The sequence below is a fragment of the Vidua macroura genome, chromosome 5, assembly GCF_024509145.1.
Source record: "Vidua macroura isolate BioBank_ID:100142 chromosome 5, ASM2450914v1, whole genome shotgun sequence".
Taxonomy (NCBI): Eukaryota; Metazoa; Chordata; class Aves; order Passeriformes; family Viduidae; genus Vidua; species Vidua macroura.
In genome coordinates this window covers 24,088,168-24,105,049 of record NC_071575.1, presented here as the reverse complement: position 1 = coordinate 24,105,049, position 16,882 = coordinate 24,088,168, and the positions used below count along the sequence as shown (strand labels likewise).

General features: G+C 42.6%; 1 protein-coding gene across 1 annotated transcript in view; it reads left to right on the top strand.

Annotated features, from left to right (window-relative positions):
* The window catches only part of STAB2 (stabilin 2), a 75,774-nt gene that overhangs the window by 27,676 nt on the left and 31,216 nt on the right, over nt 1-16,882 (top strand). Inside the window, exons 19-33 of the mRNA XM_053978657.1 lie at nt 2,291-2,377; nt 2,894-3,005; nt 4,215-4,395; nt 5,418-5,511; nt 5,706-5,864; nt 6,233-6,328; nt 7,058-7,153; nt 8,151-8,198; nt 10,937-11,073; nt 11,437-11,551; nt 12,497-12,574; nt 12,725-12,817; nt 12,937-13,044; nt 15,469-15,600; nt 16,651-16,776. Coding sequence (XP_053834632.1) covers nt 2,291-2,377; nt 2,894-3,005; nt 4,215-4,395; nt 5,418-5,511; nt 5,706-5,864; nt 6,233-6,328; nt 7,058-7,153; nt 8,151-8,198; nt 10,937-11,073; nt 11,437-11,551; nt 12,497-12,574; nt 12,725-12,817; nt 12,937-13,044; nt 15,469-15,600; nt 16,651-16,776 — 1,662 coding nt within the window. The remainder of the gene's footprint in view (nt 1-2,290; nt 2,378-2,893; nt 3,006-4,214; nt 4,396-5,417; nt 5,512-5,705; nt 5,865-6,232; nt 6,329-7,057; nt 7,154-8,150; nt 8,199-10,936; nt 11,074-11,436; nt 11,552-12,496; nt 12,575-12,724; nt 12,818-12,936; nt 13,045-15,468; nt 15,601-16,650; nt 16,777-16,882) is intronic.

Sequence of the window (16,882 nt, the reverse complement as noted above, 5' to 3'; positions counted from 1 at the left end):
ATGTACAGGGTACACCATCCATAAGTGTGCATCTCAGCAGATGGTATACCACCTTTTCAAATCCCTATCTCTATTGCTTCCATCTAGGGTGTGTGTGCAGGTTGTTTACAGCACGTACTGGCTCCCTGTCCCCAGGAGGCACAGCTCATCCTAAGTGACATTGCCCAACATGTTGTCCAAAAGGCATGAGGGAAGGCATGCCCATAGTTTGGTTATTGCTCTGCCAATATAGAAAGCAAAAGAACCACATATGAACACAGGAGACTGCATAAAAATACAAATATAGATGATACTTTCATCTCTTTTTGGCAATGAGTGAATCATTTGATAATTTCAGCGTTATTTTGTTTGCTCTTGCAAAATTCCCTGTATAGTTCATAGAAGCTCTTACTTGGTTCTCAGGTGAAGCAAGTCCTATTTCAGCAGAGGAGAGATGTGAGGAATGAGAATCACTATGACAATGCTTAGAGAGTTAATAAACTGAATACGTGTAAAATAGACCTCACATCTGTTAAAAGTTTCCTTTTGATTAAGCATCCTCCCTGAAGTAACAGTCTGCAGACACAGGTTCAGGAAGGACTGAAGATCTCCCATCTGCTTTGTATCTAAGAGATGCAAATTTAGCTGCATATTTCTCCACATACAAAATTCAAGTCTAGCTACACAGGAATGTTTTTCCCCATTTTATAAAAATCCACAGATAGTAGTCCTGTAAATCAGTAGTCAGAAACAATGAAAAGAAAGTTGGTATCATGAAAAATACATAATTTGATAAAAATTTTAAATGCAATACCAGCAAGGTGCTTTCTGTTGTCCAGGTAAATTATGCTGTGATATTAAGACTCTTTCACAGAATTCTACGTAGCTTAGAAATACTAATGCTTCCCTCTCATGCATGTTCTAGTCTTTCTCAAAACAGAGGTACATTACTGAATGCTCAACCTTTCAAAAAATTGGCTCTGACAGAGCCTGCAATATAACAGCAAAGCTACAGAATTACAGCTCCTTAAGGTGAAATGTATGTAAAAGTTTTCCAAAATATTGTCTTATACATGGTGAACTTTCCTTTTGGATTTGAGAGATGTTTGGACACGTCCATGTAGTTTCCATGCACTTCAACACCAGGCTGAGAGGAGCTAGTGTACATCTCAGAACTGAATATCAGGGAAAGTCCAGATTAGCTGTCATATGTTAGTGACAACAGCACGCTCATACTTTGCCAAGCAGGAGTTTTCACATAAGGCTCCACACCCAGGTGTATTCATTTCATTTTCCTATACAGCTTCACTCATGAAGAACAGGATAACTCATCCTCTCCTGATCCCAGCCACTCCTGTCCCAGGACTTCCCATGATATTGGATAACAATGAGTGGGGAACACTCATGAGAATCACACCCCAACTACTGCTTGGGAAGTCCAGTTCTTGCAGAAGTCATTAGCCCCTGAGAGATCTTTACACACTTCCCTGCTTGGGAAGGCTAGCTCTTGCAGAAGTCATTAGCCCCTGAGAGATCTTTACACACTTCCCTGCTTGGGAAGGCCAGCTCTTGCAGAAGTCATTAGCCCTAATAGATCCTTACACTCTTCTAGGGGTCCTAAACAGGCTTCTGCACTTCATGAGTACCACTTAGTGACAGGCAGATAGGTCTAAAAACTGTAAGCTTTGTAAGCATTTTGCTAATTCCTAGTTCTCTTAAATCACATATGCAAATCAGTCTTTTCTAAAACACTTTCTCTTTATAAATAAACAGATCAAGAAGCCATTGCACAAATAAAACAACATACAACTGAAAAAGCCATCCAGAGCTGCATGGTGGCTAAAATCCCACCCTGGGGAGGGGAAGGAAGAAGATCAAAGCAGCATGTCTGGCTGTCACAGCATCTCTCTGGGGTGAAACATCCTGACGTTCCTGATCTCGGATTCCAAGGAAACTGCCCACATCCTAATTTCACTGCACTCCCACTGGCAAATATGAGACTGCACACAATATGAGCAGTTACCCCTGGAATGCTCATAAGTGGGGACAGGACGGGGATTTCTAACATTGAGTCTTATGAGAACAAGGGCAATATATCTGGTGATCTGTGCATCCCCTTACTGAACTGTCAACACCCTTCCTGGTTTTTAACAAGGCCATGGCAGAGCTGGTTCTGGTTCAACACAAGGCTTTTCAGAAACAGTTATCCGTGCAGGCATTTCCCAGAGGGCCAAAACACAACAAAGATTTGATCTTTATGCACTGCCTCTGCCCTAAAGCACTGAAAGAGGATATTTTCTTTATTTTGCAGGAACCAAAGTGTTGCAAAGGCTTCTTTGGCCCTAACTGCAGGCCGTGTCCAGGAGGTTTCTCCAAACCCTGCTCAGGGAATGGGCAGGTAAGCAGAACATCCAGCATCACCCTGCACTCCAGGGGCGGAAGGATGATCTGTGTCCCAAAAGCCCCTGGAGCATTTCTGCACAACAGGAATGTTGGGCTCCACAAGGGCTGCCCCCTTCATCTGCGTCCGGTGATGGCTGTGAATTTCAGGTTCAGCTATAGGTAGGAGGGAATCTGTCATCTCTCAGACGTCCAAATTGCGGATTTCTAAGGTTCCAACACACAGCACACAGGCAAGGCTGAGTGGCCCATTCTCATGCTTTTAATTTACACAGCACAGTGTAATGACCCACCTCACTATTCTCACATAAAAACTGCAAAGAAAGGTAGAATATATAGCAGCAAAGAAAAAGCATAAAGAAAGTTTTTCTTTGAAACACCTGTCTCAGCAAAGCTGGAGTTCTTCCTGGGAGTCTATCAGAATCACAAAATGTGGGCAGGCGTGTAGTCACTTTTCTAGGGTAAAAACTTGTTTGAATTCATACATAACAATCACCTCCCTTCCATATCACAGTGTATGGATGGCCTGGATGGAAATGGCACTTGTGTTTGCTCTGAGGCATTTCAAGGCTTGAGCTGCCAGTTCTGCTCAGACCCTGGCAAATATGGACCTCAGTGTGACAAAGGTAAGTGCAGCTCTACAGCCTCAGCACAAGAGTGGACCCTAGTGGTGTTCAGGCAGGAGTTAACTGCTTGCTAAACAGTCCCTGTGGAAGATGAGCAAGATGTTCCTGAGGAATTCTCATTTCCTATTTCAAAGGGACACATCATAAGGCCAGGGTCAGTGTAAATACTCTAAATTACTCTTTGCAGGGGGCAGAGCTCGTTTTATACTAATTCATCGTTCTTTTGATTTCTGTCTCACTCACACAAGTAATTGAAAAGAAAATCTTTGCCATTCTGTTCCCATCTGCTATTGCTCATAACAGAACAGATTCTGCCTGCAATGACAAACATATGTAACCTAAGAACAACTAGATATATAAACAGGTTGTGTTTAGGCCACTTAACTACCCTTACTGAATAATTTCTCATCTATTTTATAGCTTGCAGTTCTGCATTGACAGATTTAATCCTACTGAGCCAAACCATAATACATTTGAGAGTCTACAGCATATACACCATCAAACATACACACATTCCTCATCTACAAAACCATTTCTAGTCTTTTTTGTTATGAAACAGCCTGCCATTCATGAAGCAAAGCTCCCTTGAAGGTTCAGAGGTACATGGACAAAAGCTGAGACACAAATTCCATCAGGAACTGTGGTAGTGCCTAAACTCCAGTCCCACCAAAGTAATAAGTGTTTGCTTGACTAGTCACTGACACTTCTTTGGAATGCACAAAGCTTTCCTGCTGTGCCCCTTGGGCATATTGCTGTGCCTCCAGCAGCACTGTTCCACCCAGTCCTAGCAATGTGCTGGTAGGTCTGTGCTGATGCTCTGTGTACCCAGCACTGTGCAACCTGGAGGATCTGTGGGCTACATGTTTAAAGGCTTATCCTGTCACTGAAAGCACAGCAAAAGTCATGCAATGAATAACTTTAATAGTCTAGGACATAGTATTTTGCTCCTACTTCTCTGAAGCACTTTGAAATTCATTGATAAGAGCAGTGTAAAAATACAACAGGTTTTAAATAGTTACCCGTAAAAAAACACCTGAAAAGATATGGCTATGATTAACAAACAAGTCCCCCATCAAAGTGACATTAAAAACTACAGAACTTTAGATTCTTGAAAAAAAAAAAAAAAGGAAGAGATTCATAAGAAATGCTATGTAAGTATAAATGCCTTTTTCCACTGTGGAATTGCACATTATAGTTTATCTCTGGTAGAGTGCCTCTGCATTTATGGGAAGTGTGATAACCGAATAGACAGCGATGGGACCTGTCTTCCTGGATCCTGCAGAGCTGGATACACAGGGAACCTCTGTGAGAAGCAGATTGTTCCCTGTGAGGCCTCCCTACAGCTCTGCCATGCACATGCAGACTGTCAGCTCAGTGATGGCACAGTGAGGTAAGTCAGTAGCCTGCATCCAATTAACATTCACTGTGCTGCAGCTCTTTCCTGTTTGCCTGACCAAAACAGTCCCTGGCAGCAGTGCACAGGCAGCAGCCACTGCAACCCTGCAATGCAGCAAACAAGCATAACCACACACCACATCACCCACTTGGGATGCAAGATAATAATTACAAGTTCTCAATACCCTGTAGCTTATGTATTTAACACTAACAGTTGCATACAGAGCATACAGATCTGATCCTTGATTAAAAGCCTCTCTTCCTACCAATGTCTACAGTGGCTTTTAGGAAGCTCTTGTTTCTAACCACCCCTTAGTGATTTAGGAGTTTAAGCCTTGCTGAAAAAGAATGAAATTCTCAACAACTTTAGGATGGATATCACACTCTGGTCAGCTCAGGTAAGTTTTGCACACCACAGCACCACAGACTTCAGCACAGGTTCCCCAGTCCTGCCAGGACTGGCCACGAAACTCTGTTACTGCTTCAGCTGCCCTGCACTTGCCTCAAGCTCACCTTCACATGCAGCAAGTTTGCCTCTTGCCGCAGTGTATCCATAATAAGTCACGACAAGCACAGTGGGGGATCCTGCAGAACCTGAGGGTTTAAGTAATTCCTTCCAATATAGGTTAATCTAGGGGAGGGACCCAGGGAAATAGGAGGGCTCATTGTCTTGCACACATTTCAGAGAGAGAGACATCTTCTGTGTAACAGAGAGCATAGCCAGCCCATAAATATTTTAGAGCTGTTAGCTCAACTTCACAATGATAACATCAGCTCAGAATTAATTTCACTCCATGTCTCATATGCGGAGAATGGATCCCTGATTTGACTCAATTAACCCAGTCAACGTTTCAGGAAAAAAACCCTTAATGTACACACTTGAGTTATTTGCATCACAAATCCAAGGTTACCAATTTTAAGCTGCCTATAAATAGCATGTTGCAGTGGAAAATAGTCAATTTGCTTTAGAGCGGTCCTGTCACATGTAACGCCTCCTTCCTCCTCTTGTCTCTGTAGCTGTGTTTGCAAACCTGGCTATGAGGGAGATGGCTTGAGCTGCAGCAAAGTTGATCCTTGTGCTGTTTTAAACCCTGGTGGCTGCAATATCAATGTAAGTACATGCTTTTTCCACAGAAAGGCAAGAAAAGAGGAAGGTTTGGCCAGAAACTTCTGCACAAGAGACACAGTTTTCATTTGAGTTACAGTCTCTTTCCCAGATACCACTACAGAGCTTAGACTAGCCTTATGGCTAAAGGCAGATGTCCCCTAAGAGTCCTGAACGGCTGCCTCTGCATCCTCCCCTAGGCTGAGTGTGTTCAGACAGGCCCAGGGGAGCACAGGTGTGTTTGCCAGGCAGGATGGACAGGCGATGGAAGGGACTGCTCAGCCATCAACAACTGCCTGCTGCCCACCATGGCACGGTGCCACGAGAATGCCACCTGCATATACATCGGGCCAGCTCAGGTAGGTCCTCACATTCAATGGCACCTTCATTTTGCTCTGCCAGAGCTTGGGCTTCCTACCCAAATCCTCCTCTGTCTCACAGCCATGATGTTATTTCCACATGGTGCTTTCTATCCAAAACAGTTTCCTCAAATTCCACTCCCAGTGTTCCCTCCTTTCTATGTGGTGGTGCTCTGGCAGCGAACACATTTTTAGACAGTACATTAGTAGATGTCAGGTATGAAGGTCTTCTGCAGATATTAGTCAGTGTCATTCCACTGAAGTCAATGCCAAGCTACAGAAACACACAGAAACTAATTCACCATGTCTAGAATATGTACACTATTTTAATCATTTTAATGAATTGTCGTGTTTTATTGAAACAACAGAATGACTGCAAGTGTAAGGATGGATTTCAGGGGAATGGAATTGAATGCACACCCATAAACTCGTGCCTGGAACAAAATGAAAAATGCCATCATCTGGTGAGTAATTAATCATTCCCTGAACAAAGTGTTCAGATACATATCACACCTCACCTCCTGCGTACACCATAGAAATTATTTGCCATTTCAAGCTTGCAATTTCCTTTTGAGAAAGCACTTTCCAAGCAGTTCTACAAGCACCAAAAACTGCGTGAACCACATCAGTATGGTACATGAGTTGAGGATAGACTGCAAGGGCTGCTCCCAAATCTGCCAGTACAGAAGGATTATCTCAAGCCTGGAATAAACAAACACTGTTTTTCTACCAGCAATTACAACTTGGATCCACTATCCTGTTGGGATATTTACCCCAGTCAAGCATCTCTACCCAGGCATCTATCGGATTCATCACAGCTCTGCTGTGCCCTGTAGTTCCATCCTCAGGTGGGGCAAAGAGCTGAGGTGAGGAGCACTAGGGAGCAAAGGATGGATCTGCCATAGTCAGGTGAAAGAATTGGGCCTCAAATGAGTAGGAAGGAAACAAGAAAAAGTGGAGCAAGGGTTTAGATTCCTATAGACTTAGTGTATGGTGGGTAGTGGAGGGAGTTAGTACCCTGGGCTGATGGAGTGTGTCCTACAGGAAGGTGAGAACACCCATGGAAGATGGTAAAATGCTCCTTTGTAAGCTTATGCTTATATATAAACAGGTCCTAGTAAGAGGTTTCACAGGCCATCCGTGCTGGCGTGGTCTCCTGAGTATTTGACAAATTCTCTCTTTCTGGTTCAAAGGCAACTTGTCAGTTTGAGTCTTCTCGTGGCTGGGAGTGTGTGTGCCCAAAGGGCTATGAGGGGGACGGTAGGACGTGCTACGGAAATGCTGCAGATGTAAGTACTGGGGTCACTTCCTCTGTACAGGACCTGCTGCACAGGTCTCACCCTAGATCTTAACCAGAGAGAATAGCAAAGCCTTTACAAACAGCCAGAAAAATATGATGCCCACCAGTGATCTCTGCAAAGAATGGTCCGGTGGGAACATTTGCCTGATTCATAAATTATATGTTGTGTTTAAAAGCATGGCTTGGAAAGGCGCCTAAGGGAGCAGAGCATATTTCTGGCTTCAAACAAATTGAAAATTTGAAATTGAAGACAAATTGAAAAACACCAATCCCAGAGTCCAAACCTACAGAAGTGCTAAGCACTCACCTCCCAGCTGGGAGCACCAAGCAGTCAACTCTTCTGAAGTTCTGCCCTGCAGTCTATCTCAGTGGAAATGATCAATTTAAACTGTGCTGACCCACAGGCAGATAAGACCAAAGCAAGTCAATTGGTGAAATAAACATGCATTTAACAGCATAGGAAATATGAGAGTGTCCTCAGTCTCAGCTCCTGGCAATAATCTTACATGGCTCTCAGCACCATCTGCCACCCTGCTTATTCTATCATCTATCTCTGTTCTAAGTACTGTGGCAGAATAAGGGATGGGTGATGTGTAAGATGCTGTACAAATATCAGCTAAAACAACATGTATTTCAATCAATTTTACATGGAGTTAAGAGAAGAATTAAGTTTAAAATCACAGAAAATTAGTCTTAGCCTGGGGTCAGTACACAATACATACTAAGGTCGGTACACACCTAAGCAATCTATGGCCTGATTTTCAAGAATTGGTAATTCACCTTTCCCATTACCAGAAAGTATAAGTGTTTAAAAAAAAAAAAAAAAAAAACATGAATGCCATCCCTTTTCACACACACCAAAAACCTCCTCCTCCTCCATGTCACATCAGCCAGGCCAGACATGGTGGGTTGCACCACAGTCAAGAGCACTTTGGTACAGCTAATTATACCTTACAAATTCATTGATCTCCCTTCTTTCTCATCAGGAGCTATCCACTCTGTCAGAAGCAGCTGCTTTTAACCAATGGGTTAATGTAAGTACATTTTGTGGTTAATTTCTGTATTATGTTCAAGTTTGCAGAAATACATGAGCCTTGTAGAGTCTAGAAATGGGACCCTCACAGCAATATTTTCATCAGAGAGAGGAAGCTGATAATTGGGAAAGACATCAGGGTGCCTTTCCCACCTTTCCGGGGGGGGGTTGATCATTTGGTTCCCTATTTCCACCTGAAAGCCAAATTCTGAACCCAAATTCAGTAAGTAAGGAAGCTCCACAAGCAGCAGAGCTAGTTCCAAGCCTGCTCTCTAAGCCATGACTAATTTTGCATTAAAACACACTGCAGCCCAGATGAGCAGCAGCAGGGTGTGAGCAGAGACTGAACATGACCCCAGGTGTCTCCTTTCAACTTCTCTCATTCAATAAAATGACAAGTGGGAAGGGAAGGCAATGCCCTACACCTCCATTTTCACGTGCCCCATGGCAGGAAAATGCAAGTGTATGGCAGGACAGTGTGCTGCTGCCACAGCAAGAGAGCAGGAAAAAACTCAGTCTGTGCAACAAATAGAATCATAGAATGGTTTGAGTAGAAAAGGACCTTTAAAGTCCATCTGGTCTAATCTCCCTACCATAAGTAGGGACACCTTCAACTAGGTCAGGTTGCTCAGAGTCCTGCCCAGCCTGACCCTGATGTCTCCAGGGATGGGTCATCCACCACACCCCTAAGCAACCTCTTCCAGTGTTTCATCACCCTCTTTGTTAAAAAAAAAAAAAAAAAAAAAAATCTCTCTGATATCAAACCTAAATCCACCCTTTTTCAGTTTAGAACCATTATCCCTTATTCTTTTGCAAAAGGTCTTGCTAAAAAGTCTGCCCCACCTTTCTTACAAGCTCCCTGTAAGTACTGAAAGGCCAAAAAATATCTCCCTGGAGTCTTCTTTTCTCCAGGCTGAACAACCTCAGTGAAGAAAGATTAACTTGTTTGGCTCCAGATTATGGAAGAAACACCAAAGTAGGTTTCAAACCCCATAGTTCTGGATACACTGGTTGTCAAAATCTACTTTCTATTTTCACATGCTATCATTTATTAATGGAACAGCAGTAACGTTAAGGTCCTACCCCACTGTGATTGGAACTGTATGAATAAAGATCAAAACTGGTTGCTCCCACAAGAATTTAAAACCTAAATGTAAGAAGTGTTCAGCAAATACATGGTGAACAAGGACAGGGATGTGTTAATGAATAGCATCAGAAGCAGAAGTCACAGCACATTAGTTGCTTTAAGGCTTTTCAAAGTTAGATGGCTTGGGGATCATTAAAGTACATAATTGCAAGGAACACCTCAGGGAGCTTCTTAAGAGAGCTCCATGTGGCTAATTCAGGTCAGTTGTCTGCCTGGCCCTGAGCTCACATTGTGGCACTGGACACTGTATAGAGAAAGTAAAGAATTTAAAGAAATGGGCACAATAAGAAATGCTGTTCTCCTGCTAATGTGCTCTTTAGATAATGAGGGAACAAATCAGAGGGAGGATTCTGTATAATCTATTTAAACAGACATGGAAATTTCTGCTACACTTCAAAGAAATGCTATCACTTAAAATAAACACAACTACAAACATGAGCAAAATAGGGAGGCATACTCATCCATGGGTTTTTGACTTTGTACTTGAGCAGGAATGTGATGTTTGCCACTTTTAATAACCAAATATTTTTCTTGCTGCTCAGGAAGGATGAGAAGGGGAAGTTTGTTGCTCTTTCTATATTTAAATATTTGGAAGGTGATAGAGATGGTGGCTAGGCAGAAAGACGATCTTAACAGAGACAAAATTCCCAGCTATTTAAGGGAGCTGATTCCCTTCTTGATTCAAAACCCAATATGGGTAATGAAGGACTATCCAAAACAAGCCAGCTTCCAGGCAGCATACCAGCTGCAAAAAGGTAGAACCCAAGCTCATATTGCTCCCTCAGGTTTTGTAGTATCAAAAATGGCAACTTGTGGAGCCTGTGAAAAGCTTGGAGAACCCCATCTTCAGTAAGATCACATGTAAATATTTACCTTTCAATTTTTCACTCAAAAAAAAAAAAAATCCACACAACTGGAAAAATCCTCTCCAGTGGAAACTCTTTCCATCCTTAAGGCAGATTAAATGGAAGATTAATTAATTCATGCATGCTACAGATCTCACAATCCCCATCTAAAATTAGAGCTGTCAGCAGCAAGCTCTGCTGCAGTGCTAGTGGGCACAGATAACTCCTGGACCTCTTGAAAAAAATCCCAGCCATGTTAAATAGTCTTCTTCCAAATGGGAACACTGTGTCATGGGAGTTTCTTATATCATGGTTCATAGTCCTTCTATCTATTAAACAGCACAGACTGCTCTGTAAGAGCAAGTTACTTGAATTTATCAATAACCACTAGCATTTATCACCACTATTTTTTTTTTCTTTAACACTCAAGTGCATAATACCTATGAGACAGGCTAACTTTTGAGGGGGGTCAAGTTATGTATGTCATAATAAGAAACAATTCTGACCTGGACATTATTTCTGCCCTTTAAATGCTGGCAATCTATTCTGTAAAAAATAGACACTCATTTACCATTTTTGTACAGCTCTAAGTGCTATTGTTCAAGTCATTGCTCAGTATAATAGTTTTTCCCTTTCCAGGCTGGTCACAAAGCACGTCACATATTCCACCTTGCTTAAAATGTCACCAGCTACTATTTATAGACCATCCTTAGAATGAATTATTTTACCCTCTTTACTCCCATGCAGGAGGCCAAGATAAACTCGGTGTTGTCCACCACCTCAAACCTAACTGTCCTTGTGCCTTCTCTGCAAGCAATTGAGAACATGGATGAAGATGAGAAAGCCTTTTGGATGTCAAAAAGTAACATTCCAACTCTACTTAAGTACGTCAATGGTTTGGGGTTTGGTTTTTTAAATTCACTGTTTTTATGCTAAACAAACCTTTGGTTTGAAGCCACTAGAGCAAGACAGATATTTTGATTTTAAAGGAAGGGCATAGGATTCCCCTTCTAGTTCCAGTGGTATAAATCTCTGTAGCAAGGCCACTGGAAAAAAAGGCATTCTTTGTGTCATGTCAGAAATGTTTAAAGGTTGAACTAAGATGAAAACATAAATAACACCTGAACAAGGTCTTGTAGAACCAATTCCTGCTTAAAACTACAGTTTGAGACACACTAAGCATGTTTATCTGAAATAAGACAAAGAGAGAAAATACAAAACCTTCAAATCCAGTTAATTTCCTTTAGGTATCATGTACTGACAGGAGCTTACAGCTTTGCTGATTTCCAGAATTTAACGTCCTCTGACATGCTGCCAACATCGCTACAGAGCAAATTCCTACACTTGTCTAAAGAAAATGGGGTGAGATGACCTGCAAACCACTGCGGTATCATACACCAAACCCTCACCATCACTGCCTCCGTCTTTCTTGTATAACAAAACTACACAGACATTATGTATTTTTTTAAAATACATGGCATAAAATTAAAGGCATAGTTCAATTATATTGGGCCCTCTGGGAGAAACATTAGCTTGTTTTTCTCCACTACTTTACATCACTGAAATTTGTCCACAATCTTATTTATTTCTAATGCCCCAGTAGGTGCTGCAAACACTGGACAGTTGTAACAAGCAGAAGGGCAGTCCTTGCCTGGAGCAGCCTGTATGAGCTACATTAAGACAAAGAGCATCAAGGAGACCAAATAACTTAATTTAGGGAACAGGGGAGGTAGGAGGAAGCAGTGATAACACATGTCTCCACATATGCAACTTGATAGTCCTAAAGCACCTGAGGGTATTTTTAATGGTAAATAACAAGTTACAGCCCTTCCCCCTTGGCCTTTTTATCAGGAAAATTCCATGTTCTGAGGAGGATTTCCTGGAAATACACAAGCCACATTTAAGCACTTCATCCCCATTAAGGGAGAGGGAAGTTCCCCCCACCTCTATGCTCCAAAGGAGAAGTTATGAACAGGGTCCTTCAAAGCTGCACAGGGCTGGGAGGGTGTGAATCAGCTCAGAGCTCAGCCTACCCTGCGCTGGAGGCAAGTGCACCAAGCCCAGCAAACCACTCCAGTGCAAGCCAGCCCAGGGCTTTGCCAGTCTGCACGCAGGGAACAGCAGAGTCCGAGTCCACTCTCCTGTGCTTGATTCCCTGATGTAACCCAGCCTCTGGTGTGAATTCGTGGTGCCATGGTGCAGCCCTAGGCAAGCATTTGGGAGGGTGTGGAAATGCACAGAATGAGCTGCTGGGAAGCACCGCCCCAACAAGGCAAACACAAACCCTCTCTCCTCTCCCTTTTCCAGGACCTGACCCTCGAGGGTGCTCACTTTGTGGCCAGTGACATCGCATCCACAAACGGGGTCATTCATGTCATCGACAAGGTATACAACATATTGATAAGGATTTGCTCTTCTGCACCACAAGCAGTGCAAAACTATTAACCTCCTGTGGAAAACGCTGCATAGAACAGCATTTTGTCCTGCATGTGATCCTTCACCTGCAGGTGACGTGGCCTATCTGTTCCTTTGCAGGTGCTGACCCCGCTCCGCAGTGCCGTCATGCCGAGGCTGCTGGCCCGCCTGGAGCAAATGCCCGACTACTCCATTTTCAGGGGCTACATTATTGTAAGCTTTCACACCATGTTCACAGTGTTTCAGAACAGAGGAAGGTCTCTGCTTTGTTTTCATTTCAGACTATCAGTGGTCATTCTGATTTTTTTTTTTTTTTATGTGTTTCACAACAGCAATACAGCCTGGCTAACGAAATAGAAGCAGCAAACACATACACAGTCTTTGCCCCAAGTAATGATGCCATAGAAAATTACCTAAAGGATAAGAAATCTGCTACTCTGGTACGTATTACTCACAAGGCTTGTCCTAACAGCTCAGTATTTCATTTTTGTTTCAAGTTGATGGGTTATGAGGACACTGATATAGGAAGAGATTTGTTTCCCCAGAAATCCAGTAAGTTCGGTTTTGTCTGTAACACCAAAGAAGCTGAAATTGGATGGACCTACCTACATTTTTCTGACTTGCTGGGAGAGCCTAGCTATTTGTTCTTTGTTTTGGCCTTCTCTAGATTAAAAACATGGTGATAATTTCCAAGGCATCTTGTCAGTAAAACTTCTTGGTTTAGGATTTTGAGAGAGGTTTATTTTATGTAAAGAAAATCAGTATAGGAGTGACAAGAAAAAACACTGAAATGAGTTTTTTAGGTGAACAAACTCCAGTCCCCTGACACCACTAATACCCTATCATTAATAATGCCCTGAAATATTCTCACTCTTCCTTTAAACTATCCACATGCTGGCCTTGTCACTTCCTGCAGGAATCCTGCAGCAACACACTCCTTCTGGCATTTGTATGCTGACATATTTACAAGTTCAAGTGCCCTTCTTAGCCTTGTTGGTTTCCTCCCAAGATAAGCTATCCTTTTTCTGCATAATCCCAGCAGCTTTCTTTGTATTTTCTCCAACTTGAAACAGCTTTATAGATTGCACATATCAAGAGCCACACACCTTGCAGAGGAAGCTTCACCCATGATTTGCCCAGTGGCTTTAATTCTTCCCTATCTCTTTCAGAAGTATTTATCCACACTCTATCCCTACTTGCATGGTCTCCATCTACAGCCCAGAAGCTGAGGAGCACAGAGTCCAAATGACTCGTCCCAAACCATTTACCAACAACAGCAGACCCAAGGCAAAATCCCACATTCACAAGTGATCAAGCTCCATCTGCTCAAATGGCTTTTGAACACTATTTTAGTTGTTTCTTGACACAACATCATCATTTCCACATCACTACAAGAATAATTTATAATAAACTTTGAGAGACACATAGGACAACAATCCCCGTAGATCTGGATTACACATGCACACAGAGAAATCATTTTCATTTCCACTACTCACCCTCACCAATGTTTGTTCGGTCTTTTTTCCATCCTCCCAACCTTGCCTGATGTGGCAATCTGAGAAAAGAAAAAAATCAAAAAACCATAAGGTTAAGTCTGCCTGAGGTTTAATTTCTTTGTGAAACACTTGGGAGAACTCTGCTGCAGAGGGAAGAGTTTGGCACAGGGAGAAGATCCCATTTCTTGGCCCTGATAAGGTGAGATGTCCTAACTCTGCTGGTGATTAAAGACAGAAATCAAGATGGATCAGTGTTAGCTTTTCCTCCAATTCATCCAAGTCAGGAGATTAAACAGGGCTGGACGCTGATGGAGATTAGCTCTATCTTAATTCCCACTTTCTCGTCTGCAAATATTTTTTGCAGATTCTATGGAACAAGGCCAGCCCTCAGAGATGTCAAGGTCACTCTTTTACTCTATGGGCACAGCCAGGCAACATCACAAATCTCACATCCTGGAGGTGCTTCATGCTTTCACATACTTTTGAAGGAGCAGAAGAGCAGAAGCAGCACGGACATTCAGAATAAGGGGACAGTGAGCAACAGGATTTCCCACAAGCACATTTTATTGCAAAGACAAAGTTGCAGCAGCACTGTCTGTTGGTGAGGCAGCTCCTAAACTCCCCAAACACCCCAGCTTCTCTCACATTGGTCAATCTCTTACCAACACATCCTGCTTCTGCTTTCTCCTCCTAGTCAGGGAGAGCTCTGGGAGTCTCCTGCTTCAGAACAAGATGTAGAAGCCTTGGGAAACCCACACAAAATTTTGATGTACAGAGAGTAACTTCATCACTTTACAGTGAAATATGAATATACTCTATCAACCAGGCATAGAAAACTTTTCAATTAAAGGCAATTTAAAGCAGTCTTTTATCAACTGAAGATGACCTTAAAGATTGCATATAGATAGATATAAAAATATAGATAGATACTCTAAACACTGTTTATTCCCCTATAGGTTATTCAGGGATTCCCAAAGGAATAAGGAATAGGTATGGAAAGATCATAAAAACACTCATGAATATGCAACCCTTCATATCAAATGAACCCATGAAGTTCAGAGTCCTAAAAAGCCATCTGACTTCTCCCTGAATTCAGCAGCCAGCCCTATGCACAGGAACACACTACAGACTCAAGCAAACCTTGGTCCTCCCAGTTCAATAGCCTTTCACCCTCCATGGTCAATAACCTTTTCATCGTGGCAAGAATGCAGGCTCTCTACTGGAGGAAATATGAAATAAGCTACCTACTGGAGAAGTTTCTCTTTATACTCAAGCAATCTATGTTTGGCTTAAACCCTTTGGAAAATGCTATCCCTAGAAAATTTTCATTCTTTCTTACATAACTCTAATGTAATTGTGTGTTGGCAGCATGAAGGCCAAATCCGCTATCACGTCGTGCTGGATGAGAAGCTCCTGAAAAACAACCTGCACAATGGCATGCACAGGGAGACCATGCTAGGGTTCTCCTACCAGGTTGGGTTCTTTCTCCACAACAGCCAGGTACTGCTGTCTGCACTTGCTGGGAGAAACAGGTTTCCTGCTTTTTACAAATGCAGCTTCAGCTTTAAACTGACAAGGAGTCAGAAGGAGCTGTGAATCCCTCATTAGGTTCTGTGACTCAACAGAACAAAAGTTGTCACTCAAATGCAAGGCCTGTCTCAGACCTGCTTAATTCAAAGTCACCCTTGAAGGTATCTTTGACTGAATTTGATTTCAGTTGTGCTGTTCATACTTAGAATTGAATTTTAAGTATCTGTGTCTAGCAACTTCAAGCCTGAATTACAGAGCAGTCATTAATCTGACTTCCAAGGGCTATTAGAAACCTGCCCTCAATTATAAAACATCAATTTTATTTTCTGTGGATTCACTCCACTTTCAATCCTAAGAACTCAAAGCACTGGGCAACAAATATGAATTTCTTTTCAATACCATACATGGAAAAATCAGGTACAGCAAGATTAAGAGACAGGGCCAGGAAAGGAGCTTGGTCCTCCTTCTCTGTCCCAGAACTCCCTGTGGGCATAGGCAAAGTAAGACAGAAAGCTTCTCACCCACAGGTTTTCAGCCCTGCTCTTTGCTCTGCCCACAGATGAGCCTTGAAAAAGCACCTGCAGTGGGACTTGCTGGTGAGGGCACGATGGGAAGGGCATTGCAGGGTAGCACTGAGATGATGGAAGTCCTCCTTGAAAGAGCAGCTGCTGAGAGGGTTTCCTTGAAGCCCCACATCCCCCAGACATAGAAAACCCACCTTTTGGCACACCTTAGGCTCCTTCTTCATAGCCTTTACACCTCTTGGAAAAAGCTGCTCTGCCAAATCTTGTTGCTCAGAAGTTTTAACAGGCTGCAAGTCATCCCATGCCCTCCAGGGCACTGAAGCAGTTAAATGCAGCAGCTGGAATATGAGCAAGTGCCTGATGCTAACTACCTTTGTTGGTTTTCCCTACATGACCCCTGTGCATTTCTCTCTTCCTTCCACCTCCTACTGCTCAGGTTACCACAGAGCCATGGAACACCTCTGCTGCTCTCTAACTCATTGCATGTCTCTTGCAGCTGTACATAAATGATGCTCCTGTAAGCTATGCAAACGTTGCCACAGATAAAGGAATTATTCATGGACTGGGAAAGGTCCTGGAAATCCAGAAGAACAGATGTGATATCAATAATACCGTGATCATTGTAAGTGATAGAAGTTGATACAGAACCTTAAAGCCCCTAAGAGAGACCTATAGCTAAACAAAGCTCAAATGTATAGGATATGTGATAGTACTTCTCAGCAAGGAAT